General features: G+C 38.5%; 1 protein-coding gene across 1 annotated transcript in view; it reads right to left on the bottom strand.

The window, feature by feature from the left end:
• Positions 1-19,886, bottom strand: part of Ago3 (argonaute RISC catalytic component 3) — a 90,444-nt gene that overhangs the window by 14,003 nt on the left and 56,555 nt on the right. Inside the window, exons 6-12 of the mRNA XM_013034056.1 lie at positions 17,362-17,496; positions 12,454-12,541; positions 12,181-12,328; positions 11,298-11,417; positions 8,166-8,288; positions 7,503-7,636; positions 4,465-4,649 (exon numbers count right to left, since the gene is read on the bottom strand). Coding sequence (XP_012889510.1) covers positions 4,465-4,649; positions 7,503-7,636; positions 8,166-8,288; positions 11,298-11,417; positions 12,181-12,328; positions 12,454-12,541; positions 17,362-17,496 — 933 coding nt within the window. The remainder of the gene's footprint in view (positions 1-4,464; positions 4,650-7,502; positions 7,637-8,165; positions 8,289-11,297; positions 11,418-12,180; positions 12,329-12,453; positions 12,542-17,361; positions 17,497-19,886) is intronic.

Raw genomic sequence — 19,886 nt, 5'->3', positions numbered from 1 at the left:
ACTTTGCCTTGAGCTGAAGAGCTGAGGGATAGTGCCCAAGCCCAGAGTTCAAGCCCCACAACCGACCAAAAAAACAAACAAAAAAAAAGAAAAAAATATGTCATCATGAGCTGGGATCATGCCTGTAATCCTAGCTACTCATGAAGTTAGATCTGATGATCATGGTTTGAAGCCAGCCCAGGGAGAAAAGTCCCCATGAGAATCTTATCTCCGATTAACTACCAGAAAACCCAAAATGGAGTTGTGGCTCAAGTGGTAGAGCACTAGCCTTGAGCAAAAGAGCTTAGGGACAGTGCCCAGTCTCAGTTCAAATCCCATCTCTCTCTCTCTCTCTCACACACACACACACACTCTCTCTCTCTCTCTCATCAAAATAACAACTATAGTTGACAAAGGGGTTTCATATATGCATACAATGTATTTTGATCAGACTTACCTATTTCTTCATTCTCATCCCTCCTGCCTTCTTCCAAAAGTAATTTCAATAAGCTTCAGTGTTCCATTTTTATGCATTACATAAAGTATTTTGACCAAATCCATATTCCTTCACTTATCTCTATATGTAGCCAGTCCACTTCTCACTAGGACACATGGTCTGGATGGGATCTGTTTTACATTCCTGTCATTCACTTTTTATGTATATGTTAACAGGGTTTCACTCTGGTATTTCTCATGCATATATTGTACTTTAATCAGACTGACCCCTTTTGCTCACTCTGGGTCTTGAATTCTTGCCAGCTTCCTACTGTGGCTAGGATGACAGATGTGTCACTACATCCAGCTTAAACTGGTTGAGATTCTGGTCTTGTGAATTTTTTGCTCAGGCTGGCTTTGAACTGTAATTTTCCTGATCTCTGTTTCCTGAGTAGCTAGGATTACAGACATCAACCCCTATACTTAGCCTAGTTAATATATATATTTTTTTGGGGGGAGCTGGTCGTGGGGCCTGAACTCTGGGCCTGGGAACTGTCCCTCAGCTCTTCAGCTCAAGGCTAGCGCTCTACCACTTGAGCCACAGTGCCACTTCCGGCTTTTTTCTTTTTGATTATGTGGTGCTGAGGAATCGAACCCAGGGCCTCATGTATGCAAGGCAAGCACTCTACCACTGAGCCACATTCCCAGCCCCTAGTTAATATTTCTTTAATAACCAATACTGCTGAGCATGCTTTATAAGATGACTGTTTTCTATCTTTTTTCTTATTTTTAAGTGGGGTTATCTTTTCTTATTGATTTGCAAGTTCTTTGAATTAAAAAATAGTTCTCTGTATTTTATCAAAACCTATCTTTTGAATTATTATTTTTGTCAATCACTACAAAAATGTTTGAACATACCATTTACTTATTTTAAATTTTTTCAGGTATTTATTTACTTATTTTTGTTGGTTATGGGTCTTGATCTCAGGGTCTGGGCACTGTCCCTGAATTCTAAGCTAGTGTTCTACCAGTTTGAACCACAGAGTCATTTCCAGTTTTCTGGTGACTAGCTGGAGATAAGAGTCTCACAAACTTTCCTACCCAGGCTGGCTTTGAACCTTAATGCTGACATCTCAGCCTCCTGAGTAACTAGAATTACAGATGTGAGCCACCAGTGTTCAACGATTTTAGCTGTTTTTTTTCTTGTTTGTTTCTTGCCAGGCCTGGGGATTGAATTCAGGGCCTGGGCACTGTTCCTGGGTGATTTTAGCTCAAGGCTAATGCCCTACCACTTGAGCCACAGAACCATTTCTAGCCTTTCCTGTTTATACCGTACTGAGGAATTGAATCCAGGGCTTCATGCATGCTAGCAAGCATTCTACCACCAAGTCACATTCCCAGACCAATTTTAGAAGTTTTTTTTTTTGGGTCCGGTCGTGGGGCCTGAACTCTGGGCCAGGGCGCTGTCCCTCAGTTCTTCAGCTCAAGGCTAGCGCTCTACCACTTGAGCCACAGCGCCACTTCCGGATGTTTTCTTTTTGCTTATGTGGTGCTGGGAATCAAACGAAGGGCCTCAGGCATGCAAGGCAAGCGCTCTACCACTGAGCCACCTTCCCAGCCCCCAATTTTAGAAGTTTTTTAAAGAATATTTTTTTAATTTGTAATTTTATTCTAAATTTCAAAAGGCTGTATAAGGCAGTTACAATTTAACATGCCTAAGGTGCTTCTTGATCAGTTACCCCTTCCATGATTCTCCCTATCATATGTTTCCTTCCCCAGATTCATTTCATATTTCCCACTTCCTTTATCACATATGTATACTGAGTATTCTTTGTACATACAAAAAATGCAAGATTAGGGCATGGCACAAGTTTTAGAGCACTTAGCAAATGTAAGGTCATAGCTACTAGAGTGCTAACAAGGGGATTATGGTTCATAGTCAGCTTGGGCAAAAAGAAGTTTGAAAGACTCCAGTTCAACCAACAGCTGAGTACAGTGGCATATACCTGTTACCCAGGTGCAGGGGAAGCACAATGGCTAGGCTTTGTGGCACATGCATGCCTGTCATCCTCATGGTGGAGCATAAGTAAGATCAAAGCCCAGGCTAGCCTAGGCATAAATTGAAACCTCAACTTGAAAATAATCAAAACAAGCTAGGTGCCAGTAGCTCACATCTATAATTCTACCTACTCAGGAGACTGAGGATCATAGCTCAAAGCCAGCCCAGATAGGAAAGCCCAAGAGACTTATCTCTAATTAATGACACATAAAAAGAAAAGCTGGGGGCTGAAAAAGTGGTTCAGTGGTAGCGTGCTTGCCATGCATGCATGAGGCCCTGGGTTTGATTTCTCAATACCACATAAACAGAAAAAGCTGGAAGTGGTACTATGGCTCAAGTAGTAGAGTGCTAGCCTTGAGCTGAAGAGCTAAAGAGCTGAAGAGCCAGGCCCAGAGATCAAGTCTCACAACGGCCAAAAAAAAAGCTGGAAGTAGAGCTATGGCTAAATAGTAAAGTGCCAACTTTGAGCAAAAAAGGCTCAATATTGCCCCTCAGGGCCTGAGTTCAAGCCCCAGGAGCAGTATTTAAAAAACAAAAAACAAAAAAAAGCAAAGTGGCTAGAGACAAGGCTCAACTGGTAGGGTACTTGCCCTAGCAAGCAAGAGGCCCTGAGTTCAATCCCCAGTACAAACACAAAAAATTTATGTGGTCAAATTTAACAGTTTTCTTAGTGATTTTTTTTCTAGTGTGTGTGTATGTGTGTGGGGTGTTGTAAACTGTCCTATGGCCTTATGCATGTCAGGCAAGTGATCTAGCACTAATCTACATTCTCAGACCCCTTCTGTCTCTCTAGAGAAATTTATTTTTCTCCATTCAGCTGTTTCAAAGTTGCATTTTGTTTACCTTTTTCCAATACCCAGTGATTTATACTTAATTTACTGTTTCACAGAATATTATTTTGTTTTCCAATCATATATAGGTTAGATATTATTAGTTCCATAGAAAATTATAGCTTAGTATGGTTAGTTTATTCAGATGCACCACACAAGCAGTACATCTGGACAATACCTGATACTTAGTCACACAGGTTAACTCCAGGTCTGTGCTTTTAACTTACATTATATGGACACTCAAGTTATCTCAATAACATTTTTATTAAACAATTTTTCTTAAATCACTGTCTTCTGATGTCTCTTTTAGCTATTAAAACTTTTTTCTGGGCTGGGAAGGTGGCTCAGTGGTAGAGTGCTTGCCTTGCATGCCTGAGGCCCTGGGTTCGATTCTTCAGCACCACATAAGAAAAAAGAAAACATCCGGAAGTTGTGCTGTGTCTCAAGTGGTAGAGCGCTAGCCTTGAGCTGAAGAGCTGAGGGACAGCGCCCAGACACAGAGTTCAGTCCCCATGACCAGACCCAAAAAAAAACAAAACACACACACAAAACCCCCCTCTTTTCTTAAGGATCTTTTCCTCTCTCTCTTTTTGTGATTCTGGGGTTTGAATTTCTTTTTTCTTTTCTTTTTTGTCAATCATGGGCCTTGAACTTTGGGCCTGGGTGCTGCCCCTCAGCTTTTTAGCTCAAGGCTAGCGCTCTACCAGTTGAGCCACAGTGCCACTTCTGGTTTTCTGGTGGTTAACTGGAGATAAGAGTCTCAGGGCCTTTCTTGCCCGGGCTGTCTTTGAGCCATGATCCTCAGATCACAGCCTCCTGAGGAGCTAGGATTACAGGCATGAGCCACCAGTGCCCGTCTGGGGTTTGAATTTCTAAGGGTCTTCTTTGAACTATTTATCTTACAGGTTTATCTAAAAATAACAATATATGATTTGAAATAGTACAGCATAAAATGTGTATTAGTATTTGAAAGCTTTAGGATTTGAAATCCTAAGGTAAATATGCCAAAATGTAATATATACACATACAAACATACATGCACGCACATATTTATTTACAGTGCTGGAAACTGAATCCAGAGCCCTTGAACATGCTAGGTAAATACAATAACACTGAACTATACACCCATCCCTGAAAAATGCTGTTTTAAGACACGCTTACCATATACTGGTGTCTTTCCTGGCAGAATGACAATAATGAGCTGTAGTCCAGAATATGTGTTCTTGAGATGCCGGAACATGGGCTCCACACTGTCTGCTCCCTGTGCGTATTTGCAGAAACAAGGCTGACCTTGGATGGGCATCCCTGCATCCTTGGAAATTTTACGCAGCTGGTCCGTGAAACCCCTACAAGGAGAAATCACTAAAACTACTACATGAAAACATAAGGATAACACTGGAAGACAGGGGGATAGGTAAATATTTTCTAATTAAAGATTCAATTGCCCAGGATATAAGGGCAAGGATTGACTAATGGGATTACATAAAATAAAAAGCTTCTAAATATCAAAGGAAACAATGACCAGACTCGAGGGACAACCCAAACAGTAAGAGAAAATACTTGCCAAATATTCAACAGAGAAAAGTTTAATACCCTAAATACACAAAGAACTAAAAAAAAAAAAAATTAAAACGTCAAAAGAATAAATAAGGCACTGAGACGGTGGCTCAGTGATACAGCGTTTGCTTCACATGTATGAGGCCCTGGGTTTGATTCCTCAGCACCACAAAAGCAGAAAAAGCCAGAAGTGGCACTGTGGCTCAAGTGGTACAGCACTAGCCTTGACTGAAGAGCTGAAGGACTGGAGCTGGGAAGGTGGCTCAGTGGTAGAGTGCTTGCCTTGCATGCATAAGGCCCTGGTTTGATTCCTCAGTACCACATAATTATGCAGAAAAAGCCGGACATGGCACTGTGGCTCACGTTGGTAGAGTGCTAGCCTTGAGCTGAAAAACTGAAGAACTGAAGGACAGAGCCCAGGCCCAGAGTTCAGTCCCCACGACTGATAAAAAAAAAAAAAGAAAAAAGAAAAAAAAAAGAATAAATAATCCAATTAATAAATGGGTAAATGAACTGGATAGTTGTCAAAAGAAAAAGTACTAGGGGCTGGGAAGGTGGCTCAGTGGTAGAGCGCTTGCCTTGCATGCCTGAGGCCCTGGGTTCAATTCCTCAGCACCACATAAGCAAAAAGAAAAAAGCTGGAAGTGGGGCTGTGCTCAAGTGGTAGAGTACTCGCCATGAGCTGAAGAGCTGAGGGACAGCGCCATGGCCCAGAGTTCAGGCCCCACGACCGGACCTCCCAAAAAAAAAGAAAGAAAAAGTACTAATGGCTAATGAATACATTCATCAGTGAAGTTCTAATCTCACTCCAGTCAGAATGGCAATCATAAAAACAAACAACAAATGCTAGTAAGGACATTGGAGAAAGGAATTCTCACACAACATAAACTAGTATAATTACTATGGAAATTAGTATGGAGTTTTAAAAAAATACCCTAACGAAGTGGGGCACTGGTGGCTAGGCAAATCCTAGCTACTCAGGAGGCTGAGATCTGAGGATCATGGTTCAAAGACAGCCCGGGCAGGAAAGGCCATGAGATTTATCTATAATTAACCACCAGAAAACCGGAAGTAGCACTGTGGCTCAAGTGGTAAAGTGCTAGCCTTGAGCTGAAGAACTGAGGGACAGCGTCCAGGCCCAGAGTTCAAGGCCCACAACTGACAAAAACAAAAAAAACAAAAAAACCCTCTAAAGATTGACCTACCAAATGACCCTGCAATGCCACTTTCAGGCATATGTCCAAGGGAGTATAAGCCAACATTCAAGAGGGAGACCTGCACACTCATGATTATTGAAGCACTATTCACAGGAGCCATGCTCCTGTGGAATCAGCCTCAGTTCCCATCAACTGGTAATAAAGTAATAAAGTTGGACCTCCTGGCACTTGTCTGACATCCCAGTTGTAAGAAGCATAAACAAAAGTATCATACAGTCCAAGCTGGCCTGGGAAAAATCATGAGACTCTATTTAAAAATTAATGAAAGCAATGAGGGTTGCTCAAGACGTAGAGAGTGCTTGCCCTAAGTTAAATCATTAGTATCATTTAAAAAGAAAAATGGCAATGTTGCTATATACTACAAAGCTATACTACAAAGCTAGTTGCTCAAATTGTCTAGAAACATGAATCAAAAAAATTTTTTTAGAGGTACTGGAAGTTAACCCAGAATTACTCAGCTATATTCTGAACATTTTAAAAGCATTTTTATTTTATTTTATTGTCTGTTGCAGGGTTTAAATGGATAGCCTGGGTGCTGCCCCTGAACTCTTTTGCCCAAGGATAGTGCTCTACCACTTTGAGTCACAGCTCCACTTGCAGTTTTTGAGTGGTTAATTGGTGATAAGACTCTCAAGGGGATTTTTTAATTTTTTTTTGGGCAGGTCATGGGGTTTGAACTCTGGGCCCAAAAGCTGTCCCTCAGCTATTCAGCTCAAGGTGAGTGCTCTTCCACTTGAGCCACAGCACCACTTCCGGTTTTCTGAGTGGTTTATTGTAGATAAGAGTCCCACTGGCCTTTCCTGCTGGCTTTGAACCTTAATCCTCAGATCTCAGCCTCCTGAGTAGCTAGGATTACAGGCGGTGTGAGCCACTGATCCTCAGCTAATATTTTTATTTTTGAGACAGGGTCTTGCTAAGTTATCTGGGTGGCCTTGAACTTCCGGCTTCAGCCTTTTAAGTAGCTAGGATTATAGGTGTCCACCAATTTGCCTGGCTGGATGAAGATGCATTTTAAAAGGTTCAGTGAGGGGGGAGGATTGGGGAGGGCAGGGGGAGGCTGGGAAGGGATGTGAAGGGTAAACAAAGGAGGAGTTTACAATGCTTGATAGGAAATGTACTCATTATCTTGCCCATGTAATTGTAACCCCTCTGTACAGTATGTTCACAATTAAAAAACTACACACACACACACACACACACACACACACAAAAGGTTCAGTGATTAAATATATTCCGTGTTGAGGCAGTTTATCTGTTAAAATATAATAAGTAATTTAATATCTAAATACAGAGCTAGGGTAGATCTCAGTGACAGAGTACTTGCCTATGGTATAGTCACAGCACTGGATTCATCTCCAGTGCCACTAAAGAACAAAAATATAAACACAAAAAATGTTCTCAAACCAAAGCAATGGCATATCTTACTTCAATATTTCTTCTCTACACTGCCTCTGGGTGGCAAAACAAGCTATAGCCCACATTTTGATTTCCACTCCTGTGTGGAATTGTTTTCCTCGCATGTCCCATACTCCATGGCTTGGTGTTGCTACTGTTCGATTCTGTGGGAGAGAGGGGAATAACATGGAAAAAAAGAGGAAAAACTTAACATGTTTATTTCAGTGAGCTGAAAATAAGTATTTCAGATTGCTAAACTGATATATTTGATACTCTACATGGAACTGACTGAATCAATTTTATACTTTTATCATTAAAACCCCAAAATTCTATTAAACTAAAAATAAAGACACCTTGTAACAAGCTACATTGTTAGAACAACCAAAAAAAAGTCTAGCCAGGCACTGGTGGCTCATGCCTGTAATCCTAGCTAGGACCTGAGATCTGAGGATTGTAGTTCAAAGCCAGCCCAGGTAGCAATATCTATGAGACTCTTTTTTCCAATAAATTACCAAAAAAGCCAGTAGAAGAGATGTGGCTCAAGTGGTAGAGCTCAGGGACAATACCAAGCCCCTAAGTTCAAGCCCCAGGAATGGCAGGAAAAAAAAGGTCTAAACTCAAGACTTACTTAGGATGCTCTTGTCCTATAATCAGGGAACTACAGGTGCAGAAGTAAACATCAAAAGTCTTTACCCGTCCTCCATACTGGAGCATAGGAGCTGGAAGTACTCGTCCAGTTACATGTGCCATTTCATCCCGAACTTTAAATTGGAATTCTTGAACAAATGGGTCTGTTTCATAATTTGCACTCCGAACCTAACAACAGAAAAGTTTGCTGTTACTCTCAAAATTCCCCCAGATCTCATACTTTACTTTAGTACCTCTTTCTTTTTTTCACTATGTCAACTGTATGTTTTATAATAGTTCTAATCAATGGTGCCCAAATAATAGAGCAGAGAATATTAGCCTGAGGAATTATGCATCATGAATGGACTGGAGGAAGTGAATACCCTGCTATTTTATACAAAATTTAAATGTATGTGTTGGGTTGAAAAATAAAAAAAAAATTAACTATTTTTGATAGATGAAAATGGTATTTTAAAATGATTAAACGTAACATGTTTTGAGAGAGAGAAATACCTCACCTAAAAAAGGTTAAGACCCTCTGACTGGGCGGGATGTAGATCAGTGGTAGAGTGCTTGTCTAGTATTCACAGGGCCCTGGGTTCAATCCCCAGTTCCACAGGGCAGGGGGAAAAAAAAAGAATCTTTAATTATGGAGAATCCAGACATTTACTACCAATTTTATGCAAACTTGATAGAAAACATTACAAGTCATTGACTTACAATTTATATAAAATGTACTCCAGTGTTTTCAGATAAATATTATCACATTGTAAATAAAATGATTATATTTCAGTTTTGGATCTTCCATGTTCATGTACTATGATAGCTGTTTTCAAAACACATTCACCTGCTCTCAAGGTAAAGGTCAAACAAGACAAAAAAGAGAAGGGTATTCAAAGCTGTGCACAGTTCATTAAAAACTGCATAATTTAAATATGTAAACAGGATTTTTCCCACAATAAGCAGGAAAGGCCTTTTCTAAATTAGGCAGTATTATTCTTTTTTACTCCTTCATCTGTTATGATGTCTTAGTGTAGCTTGATGGGAAGATTATAAAATGTAACAATTACCAAGACATGCTTGGTTTAAGTGTTTAACAATTTTCACAGTTATCATATGCCATAAAAGTAGGACTTGAGCTGGGTACTGGTAGATCATACATGTAATCCCAGCCACGCAGGGAAAAAAGAGATCAGGAAGATTGTGGTTTGAGGCCATCCCAGGCAAAAAGTTCATGAATCTTCATCTTAACAAATAGCTGTGTGCTGTGGTACATACCTGTCATCTCAGCTACAACAGAGGCTGACACTGGGAGGAAGACAATTCTAGGCCAGCCTGGGAAAAAGAGTTTGTAAAACTACCATCTCAAGAGAAAAAAGCTGGATGGGGTGGTATGTAACTATCATCCCAGCTATGGTGGGATGATATTAAATAGAATGAGGGTTGTCCAGGCCAGCTTGGGCAAAAAATAAGACCCAGTCTCAAAAACAAGAGCAAAAAGAGCTGGAGGTGTGGCTCAAACAGTAAAGCACCTGCCTAGTAAGCACAAGACTTGGGAGTTCAAACCTAGTACTACCAAAACAAAAAAAGTAGCTCTTATATAACCTGTATTTTACACAGGACAAAACTAAAGCTTAGAAAAGTTAAATGATTTAGTAAAGCAAATGACTAGTGGAAAAACAAGATGTTTATTCAAACCTAGGGTAGCATACCTGGACTCAAAGTCTGTTTTTCTTTTTTGAAACAGGGTCTCCTTATGTAGCCCAGGTTTGTCTTAAACTAGAAATCCTTCTGCCTCAGCCCTACAAGTGCTGGGATTTACAGGCATGTATTAGCATGCTTGGCTCAGAGCCTATATTTTTTTCTTTACTTATGCATCTGTAGATGCATATTATACTTTGAATAGGTCCAACTTCTATTATACTCCCTTAACTCTTCTCTCACTTCCTCCCTCCCCCATAAAGCCAATTATTTTAAGCACTATAACTACCGCTTTCCTAAATAGTTAAGCTGTAATAAATGAATTACAACTACTAGTCAAAAGTTATGGACACCATGCTACGTGTCTCCGTGATCCTGTCCTGTGTCCTGTGTCCTGTGTCGTCGCCAATCATGGCATCCCAATTTAGCTCTCCCTTGGAGCTGAATTGGTTTGTTGGTATTATTTTTGTCCTTTCTTTCTCTCTAGCCTGTTTCCTAACTGTGTTAAGGGTATTTGGAGGCTGTAGGCCTTTCTAACAATGGGCTGCCTGAAGCCTGCTAACTGTGTAATAAAGACTCCACTATTTCATATTCCAAGAAAGAAAAAAAAAGTTAGGGAGTTGTCTTTGTCTATTAAAGATCTTGGGACAGCTTTTACAACTTTATAGTAGAATCAGAGAAATATTGATAATAAGGTATCAATAATGAAATATCAAGAATCATGATTGAACAGTACTTCCCTGATTATGTTATAACTTACTTTCCTTCTTTCCAAAATGATAAGAAAAAAAGGTCTTTGTTTTTGTAATTGGCTTACAAAAATGAACAAGTCAGTTCTATAACGCTTTTCCAATAATATTTAAAACTGCTTCTGAAAGACTGTTTTTTGGTGTGTGCAACAGTCATATTTCCACATTTCTTCCCTTTTCAAGAGGTCCTTTTATTTTTAAATTTGCTTATTAGTTTTATGTCTTTATATTTCATATGGACAGATAGCACTGCATGATTTTATTTATTTAGCATAATATGATGTTCTGATGTATATATATAGACTGTGAAATGTTAACTCATTTTATTAGGTGGTTCTGGTAATTTCTCTCCTCTCTTCCCCTTAGTGAAGTTGTCTTTCATTTCATTATTCAGACTGTCAGTCTGATACTAAGACAGGAATTTCAGACCAATCGCTAAAACTTCTAGTACTTCTAGTTACAATATCTTAACATCTTTTCCTCCTTCTTTTAGGTGGATTTTCCAATTAACTAAATTATAACATTAGTTCTGGCAGAATCAGGTCCCTGAATCTAATAAAAATGTCTACGGTTAAATTAGAAGGACTTCTCATGACTTACTAAGGTTTGCTTATACCTCTATTAAATTTCACTATCCAACATCTCTTTTCATTTTGATCACCCATGAAATGCTAAAAGGTTATTAGACGGTAAAGACAGTAGCTCACCCTAATATGTTTAAATTAAATTTCTAGGGCTAAGTACTAACCAATCTGCTAATTTCTTCTTGCCTATCTGGTGCAGATCGTGCTGTTGCCTTGATCATAGTGGATGTCTGATTGTCAGTCAGCTTCTTGATACACCGCTGCCCAGCTACAATGTTACATACCTACACAGTAAAAAAAAAAAAAAGTTTCATGCTACACATATATTTTTGAGGTATATGTATGAGAACTATGTATGAAATAAAAAAATTAAACCTATTTCATCAAACCTCTCCTTTTTATGTTAAGTAAAAAAGCAAAGACAGCTGGGCGCCAGTGGCTCACACCTGTGAATCCTAGCTACTCAGGAGGCTGAGGTATGATGATCACGGTTCAAAACCTTGAGCTGAAGAGCTCAGGGACAGTGCCTAGGCCCAAGAGTTCAAGCCCCCAACCACCACCAACAACAACAAAAAGTGAGAGAAATAAAACTACTACAGTATGATTATAATTAGATAAAATGTACATGGGATGAAAAGACTGAAAGAAGTATATCAGAATGCTAACAGTGTTAGGATGATACAGGAACATCTTTTGTTTGCTTAATGGAAATTTAGAATGAATTAAATTTTGAATCATCTTAAAAGAAGTTCACGCTGGGCGCTGGTGGCTCATGCCTGTAATCCTACCAACTCAGGAGGCTGAGATTTGAGGATTGTGTTTCAAAGGCAGCTCAGCAGGAAAGTCTATGACAATCATCTCCAATTAACTCCCAGAAAACCCTAAGTACTGTGGTGGCTCAAATGGTAGAATGCCTTGTAAAATAAAGCTGAGGGACACAATAAAGCTCAATCCCCAAGATAAAAAATAAATAAAGTTCAGATTACAGGATAAACCCTCAAAGTAGTGATGACCATGAAGAGATCCATAAGCATACAAATACATTACTTCTAGTGGCAGGTAGGTATGCTTCTGTTCCTGTCCCACTTGTAGACAAGGAAGGTGTGGGTACTTCAGCTGAAGAGTATACTTTTCTCTGAAATACTGTGCTACAGTTCTCTCCACGGTTTGGCCATTTTCTAACTGTAAAGGAAAACTGGGAAGAAAGGAAAGCAAACATGAACAACTCTTACATTACTATTGCCAATGAGACACACCCAACTCACGCCCTAGAGCAAGCTGCTTCACATCATTGCTCTGACAAACACCAGCTTTTCTTACGTTTGATGACTGGCAGGCCTTCTCGTTACATTACAAACACGGTATTTCCTCCTCATTGTTCCACAATGAGTCACTTCAACCTTCAGACCTGTTTTCAACAAGAAAAATGGAGGTTACAGGTTATATTTACAAGCCTGTTCATTACTATAAAAACTCAATTCTTGACAGAAAATCCATGACTTGGGCAATATATTAACAAAGAATTTTAGATATAACATTGCCAATAATGCTTACAATCATGTTAGACTTAATTTCAAACCTGTCAAACCTATCAAGCTCCACTTATTAAAAAATGAAATCAGAAAATTAGCAAAGCCCAAAGATTGAGAAAATTCCTCTATTAATAAAAAAATCATTTTTAAAATAAATTCAGGTGTTTATGCTAGGAGAGGGAAAGAAGAGTAAAAGAGGAGTTTTAGTAGTTCTCACGACAGTTTATTCAAAGCATTTAAATAGCCCAGCCATTTCACTAACAATGGGAATTTCATAAAAATAAAGAAGGAAGCCCTTCAAACATTTATAAAGCTGAAAGAAAAAATATTGGACCCTTCTAATGAAAGTGGGAGGAACTATTTTTAGGAAGTATAACACAGTGACACAGCCTCTTTTTAAAGACTATTTAAAAAAATCAAAGAATTCAAAACCAAAACAATTCCTAAAGAAGGTGAACCCTAAATTCTTATGGAGTCACTGGCCCCTTTAAAAATCTGATGAAAGCAATAAATTTAAAAATGAACATACATATAATTTAGTACATAATTTTAAACATTCCTGGATCCCTGCATTCATGCATCTAAAGGGTTCAAGGATCCCTGCCAACTCTGAAAAGTGAAGAAATGGGCTTTAAATCAGCTGCAAACAACCAATCTATCTTCCCTCTTCCTTTCCTCCTTCCTTATTCCTCTTTTTTTTCTAGTTCTGGGACTCGAACTCAGGGCCTGGGCACTGTTCTTGAACTCTTTCTGCCCAAGACTAGCACTCTACCACTTCGGCCACAGCGCCACTTCTGGCTTTTTCTGTTTATGTGGTACTGAGGAATCAAACCCCGGGCTACATGAATGCTAGGCAAGCACTCTACCACTAAGCCACATCCCTAGCCCAAGAGTACATTTTCTTTTTTCTTTGTTGGTCATGGGGCTTGAACTCTGGGCTTAGGTGCTGTCCCTGCACTCTTCAGCTCACAGTGAGTGCTCTACCGCTTGAGCCACAGCACCACTTCTGGTTTCCTAGTGGTTTACTGGAGATAAGAGTCTCCTGGACTTTCCTGCCTGGGCTGGCTCTGAACCATGATCCTCGGATCTCAGCCTCCTGAGTAGCTATGATTATAGGCATGAACCACTGGCGCCTGGCAAGAGTACATTTCTTTTTAGACAATATCACTACTACTTCTGCTTTTTGAGTGGCTGGGACTACAGATATGGAGCAGGAAACCTGGCATAGCAGATAAAATTCTTTGGGATGAAAAAAAAATTTTTTAAGTGAGGATTGAACTTTGAACTTCGTGTTTTCTTGGCAATTTTTCTTTGGTACTGTCAAAGACTATATTCTGAGATACTGTTCTCCATCTGTGCTAACATATTTCTATGTACATAAATGTGGCTAGTAGACCTGAAAAACTAAAAACTTTTATTTTTAAAATTTTTACTTTTTTTGAGGTATTGAGCCCATGCCTGGCTAATTTTACCGAATTTAAATAGTTAACACCTGGTTAGTGGCTGCCATATTGGCAGTGCAGCTTTGGACCTGGTAGAGAATGTCTACTGGTCACAGAAGTCATCTCTATTCCTAAAGTATGCCCTAGACTCCAAAGGGTAAAAGTCAAGAAGGGATAGAGGATGAGTTTTAGTTCACAGACAGGATTTGTGCTTACTACTCTCTGTATATAATTTCTTGTTATTATTAAGGTGTTGTTTCATTTCATAAGGCAGATAATGAGTACAATTCCTTTTGGACAATAGTTACCTTTCCTTCAGTTTCCCCCCTTATACTTTTTATTCCTAGAGTGCAATGGTTCTCAACTAGGGAACAATCTGCCCGTCTAGAAATCATTTGGTAATGTCTGAAGATATTTTTTTCAGGTGGAGCTGGGAGGTGAGCCTGAGGCTTTGCAAACACTAGACAAGTGCACTATCACTGAGGTACACTCCCAGCCCCTATGGAGACATATTTTGTTGTTACAATGGGCGGTGCTATTGGTAACTATTGTGTAGAGGCCAGGGATACTTCTAAATACCCTATAATACACAGAACAGCACCACCTCCCAACCCAACGAAGAATTATCCAGCCCACAATGTCAACAGAGCCAAGGCTCATAAGCCCTATCACAACTTAATTTTGTTATAATTTATTTTATCTAATTACTTTGTTGTACAAAATACAAACTCCACTCATAGTAACTGAACTTGTCTTACTAGATATCAATACAAATTAAGATGGTAAGTGAACAGTGTTCCTGTATGAGATTGGTATGGGTTTTTGTTGAAAATTATTTCTAATTGAAATCAGTAAGATGATAACTGTTTTTTAAGATGATAACTGTTATAAAACTAAAATTTTAGCTAGAGAATTGAATATGCCATTATATTGTAAAGGAGATTAGAAAATACATAGGAAGATCTCACAAGAAAGTAATAGTTATGAAATAAAGTAACATGCAAAAAATACCATGTCTTGGGTATAAACAGTGAAATGTATGTAATTTGAGCCAGTAGGCAACTGTTTTGTCTCTCTGAATTTAAAAAAATATTAATAAGGTTCTACACGCCTATAAAATATGCTTTTACCAAAAAGCAAATCCAATATGTAACTTTTATATTTTCTCTACTGTTTGTAAAAATACTTTCCTGATATTTCTAACTATATAACTTACTGGACAAAGAAGCTGCTCCAGAAATTATTATTAAAGATTTGGGTAAAAGTTCAACTGGAATAAAATGAATATACTAAAAACACATTTTTATAATAATTTATATTACTATCAATTATAATTTCACATGCAAGCTAAAAGTTAAATCCAAATAGCATAGAACACAAAATTTTATTCTTTTGAATTACTGTGGCTAGAATATATATGATGTACTTTAAAGTTCTTTACTTTTTTTTTTAAACCTTCTTGACTTCAAGTGGAGAAAAAAATATTTGGTTTGTCAATTAGATCCAATGTAAATTTTCAACCCCAAATCTAAGATCACAGGCTCCTCACAATTAGCCCCAAATCCAGAGGCTAACAAAGTCAAAATTATTTAAAAAATGGACTAGATAATTCTCTGCCCAGGTCCCTCCCCAAACCCTCCATCCAACCAAAAATGTTTTGGTTTTAGTAAATATTTAACCTATAAACTTGGCTTTACCTTCACTATAACATCAACTTTATAATGCTTTCTAGTCATTTTTTCAGTCATTTCTTTGGGCCCCTGAGCAGTTGAAGTTAAGATCGAGTCCATGCTCTTCGGGCAGCAGGAGAGTCCTTGTTCTGTACATCTTGTATTTTCTGTGATAGAGTGGTGATATGAGTTGATTGCATAGTTACCGCAAGATAATGTAAGTGACTTCATGATATCAGAGGTGGTAACTAAGCAGCAACTCCACTATTAAACCATGGCACTTAGATGATCACATATATAATGGTAGAAAATGTACTAAGCTCCTGACAACACTAACTGTACAGTTAATACAGATTATCAAAGGACAATGGTACGGTTGCAAAACAGTTACAGCTAACAGTTTCCTATTTTGGCATTTAAATTACTTGAGATTGATGGATGTTTATTCTCAAAGTAGGAAGGAGTTTTTTCTTTCAGTGTTTTATGACTGCCTCTTTCATGGTTACTGAATGGCAAAAAATGAATGATTTCTGGAGCAAACAGTATATAATCATTTTCTAACTGACTTGGGACTGACAGATATTTAATAAACAAAACTGAATGCTTCATTCAAATCACAAGCTGGAAATTTATCTCCAAGAAATGGGTAAAATCTAAAATAAAAAGTATCTCTGGCTACTTAAGAACTAACATTTAATGAAAGTAGAATTTATGCTATTCATTCTGATTGGAGAATATCAAATTTTTCTTCATCTCTAAATAATGTAATAATGCAGTGGAATCACATCTTGCATGAGGATGAGGTACTAAAATCATGAATAGGTTAAGAATTACACATAACACAAATTACTCTTTAACACTCCTTTAAATTGCTGATAAAATACAGCATATACAGGCTTAGATATAAAACTATGTATGTATATTAAATGTATTTAAAACTATAAAAGAGGAAATGTACATAAACTATAAATTTTTAGAACACCATTAAAATTATTTCCTTTTTCCTTCCTTTAAGGAGATTCTACAGAGATGAAGTTAAATGAACATCCAATGCAACACCACTGTACAAATATAGCTACTAAGTAAGATTACTAGTCACCTCCAGAATGTACATTAAATAGCTGTTATAACTCCAGAATAATACATGGAACACACGAGCCTCATATTCATAAATTTCCAAAGGAATATAATTTAAAATTTCACTATCATTTCAGAAAAATAAGTCATTGTATTAGAACGGCTTTAAAGAATGACTTCAGTTTTAAAATAACAAGATTTTTTAGGTAAGCTTACTACTTTTTAATAGCATTAAAGAAGACTTTTCTCATGAGACCTTCTTATCCCTGCAGTTAGTAAAAGAAAAATACAATTGCCTAGTATTGATACTATTTCCATTACTCAGTACGTCACTCAAACACTTCTTATGACATTATATCAATGAATTTACTGTTATATTTTACAACTGATCTATATTTTTCTTGGTGACATTATATGAACACATTTTAATCTTAAAATTTTTCCAATAACAGGCTGTTATATCCATGCACATTGCAGTTATATTCTTCTAAATGCTAATGAATTCACCTTTTATCTCTTTGGTGAATTTTACCCGATGAGAATCAGTCAGAGGTCTTGGTTGCTCATCAATATTATGAATATCAAGAACTTCACACATGAACTGAATTACAGGTTGTGCTTTGTAGAAGGCAGTGGCAGAAACTAAGGGGGGAAAATAATACAAATTAATATTTCACTTCAAACTTGCAGTGTCTCAATAATTAACTGTCTATAAAGTTAAAATGATCCCTTAAGTTTACTTACACATATATAAATTTTTCCAAAATTAAGCAGCTTTGAGATTTGCCTAAGAGGCAAAAGAATAGAAAGACCAAATACCAATTGTTATAGCCTCTCAACCATCCCTTCTTTACCACTGCTACAGATAAAGGGTTCGAGGTATGACAAGACTTAGAGGGGACAAAGGAGTCCTGTAGAGAATAAGCTGGTGGGGGGATTACTTTCTTAACAAGGCTTTCTATGTACCTCACAATATTTAATCTACTCAACTGAGATTCTTCCCTATCTTCTAATGATCTGAAATGACAGTGGTATTAAGTTCTATTTAGAGGGAGTAATATTAAGGGTGTGTCTTCTTAACGTCACTGAGCAATAGTTAATGGTTTCCCAACAATCAACAAGCATGATGAAATTCTTTTTTTTTTGTCGGTCATGGGGCTTGAACTCTGGGCCTGGGCACTGTCCCTCAGCTCTTCAGCCCAAGGCAAGTGCTCTACCACCTGAGCCACAGCACCACTTCTGGTTTTCTGAGTGGATATTGGAGATAAGAGTCTCACAGACTTTCCTACTCGGGCTGGCTTTGAACCGGGATCCTCAGATCTCAGCCTGAGTAGCTAGGATTACAGGCATGAGCCACCGGTGCCCAACAGCATGATGAAATTCTTTCCTTCCTTTTTCTTTCTCTTTTGTCAGTTGTGGGGTTTGCACTCTGGGACGGGGCACTATCCCTCAGCTCTTCAGCTCAAGGTGAATGCTCTACCACTTGAGCCACAGTGCCACTTCCAATTTTCTGGTGGTTACTTGGAGATAAGAGTCTCATGGACTTTCCTCCTGAGTTGGCTTTGAAATGATTCTCAGATCTGAGCCTCCTGAGTAGAAAGAGCCGGCTCTTTCCTTTTCTTTTGTTAGTATTGGGGCTTAAATTCAGGGCCTGGGCACTGACTTTAGCTTTTCACTCAAGGCTGGTATTTTGCCACTTGAGTCACATCTCCACATCCAGTTTTTGGATGGTTACTTGGAGAAAAGAGTCTCATGAACTTTCTTCCCTGGGCTGGCTTAGAACTGTAGTTTACAGATCTCAGCATCCTGAGTAGCCCTGGATTACAGGTAAGAACCATCAACACCCACTTCTTTTCCCCTTTCATTTTCTGCTTCGTTCCCTCTCTCTCCTTTCCCCTTCCCACCCTGTTTTGGAATCATTGTACTGGAATTCACTTGCTAGGCAGTCTATCATTTGAGCTATGCATCCAGCCCTTTTTACTTTAGTTATTTTTCAGATAGGGTCTGGGTTTTTGTTTGGGCTGGCTTTGTTTGGACTTCAATCCTACCTATATGCTTTGTGTAGCTGGGATTACTGGTATTCATCCCAAGCCCATTAACTTTTAGCCTGGGAAGCCCTCAAACTAAAATCCTCCCAAGTAGTTGGATTACCCCTGTGAACTACCATGCTTGGGCCAGAATTTTCCTTCTTTTTATTTTCTGGTGAAAGTAGGGGTTGAACTCAGGGCCTACAGCTTGCTTTAAACACTACCACTTCAGCCATGACCCTATTTCTCACTATGGAGTTTGAATAGAACTCACTATGTTGCAAAGGCTGGCTTTGAATTCATAATCCTTCTGCTTGTCTCCCTAGTGCAACAACAACACACCTGACCTATTTTTTCCTTTCTTTACTGCAGAAATAGCACACGAGTGAAGTTTTATCATAAAACCTTTAATGCTATATGGATACACAAAGTAAAGACGCTCTCCAGTCTGAGCCTTCCCCTCTCTTCAAGTGTCTCTAAGTAACAATCATCATATAAACATATTTATCCTCTTAACATGTACTTAGATTAAAACATAGATACAATTCATAGATAAGGTCAAATGATAAATGCTCTATAATTAATAGTCTTGGAAATCTTTCTATATCACTATATTCTTCTCCCCTCCATCCCCCCTGCCTCCAAGCCCCCATCCTGAACTCTGAGTCTAGGTGATGTCCCTGAGCTGCTTTTTCTCAAGGTTAGCACCACTCTACCAACTTAAGCCATAGTGCCACTTCCGGCTTTTTCTGAGTCTCAGGGACTTTCTGCCTTGGCTGGCTTGGAACTGCGATCCTCAGATCTTAGCCTCCAGATGATAGCTAGGATGACGGGCATGAGAAACTGGTACCCAGCAAACCATATTCTTAGAAATGGTTGCATATTATTCTACAGTGTGGGTACACAATTGACTAAATAAGTATTCCTCTTTTATTAAAAAAGAGTATCATGGTAAATTAATAGAAACACTATTCTAGGCCTGGGCACTGTCCCTGAGCCTCTTTG

Source organism: Dipodomys ordii, unplaced genomic scaffold (assembly GCF_000151885.1).
Source record: "Dipodomys ordii isolate 6190 unplaced genomic scaffold, Dord_2.0 Scaffold181, whole genome shotgun sequence".
Lineage (NCBI taxonomy): Eukaryota > Metazoa > Chordata > Mammalia > Rodentia > Heteromyidae > Dipodomys > Dipodomys ordii.
This window is presented reverse-complemented; position numbering and strand designations above follow the sequence as displayed.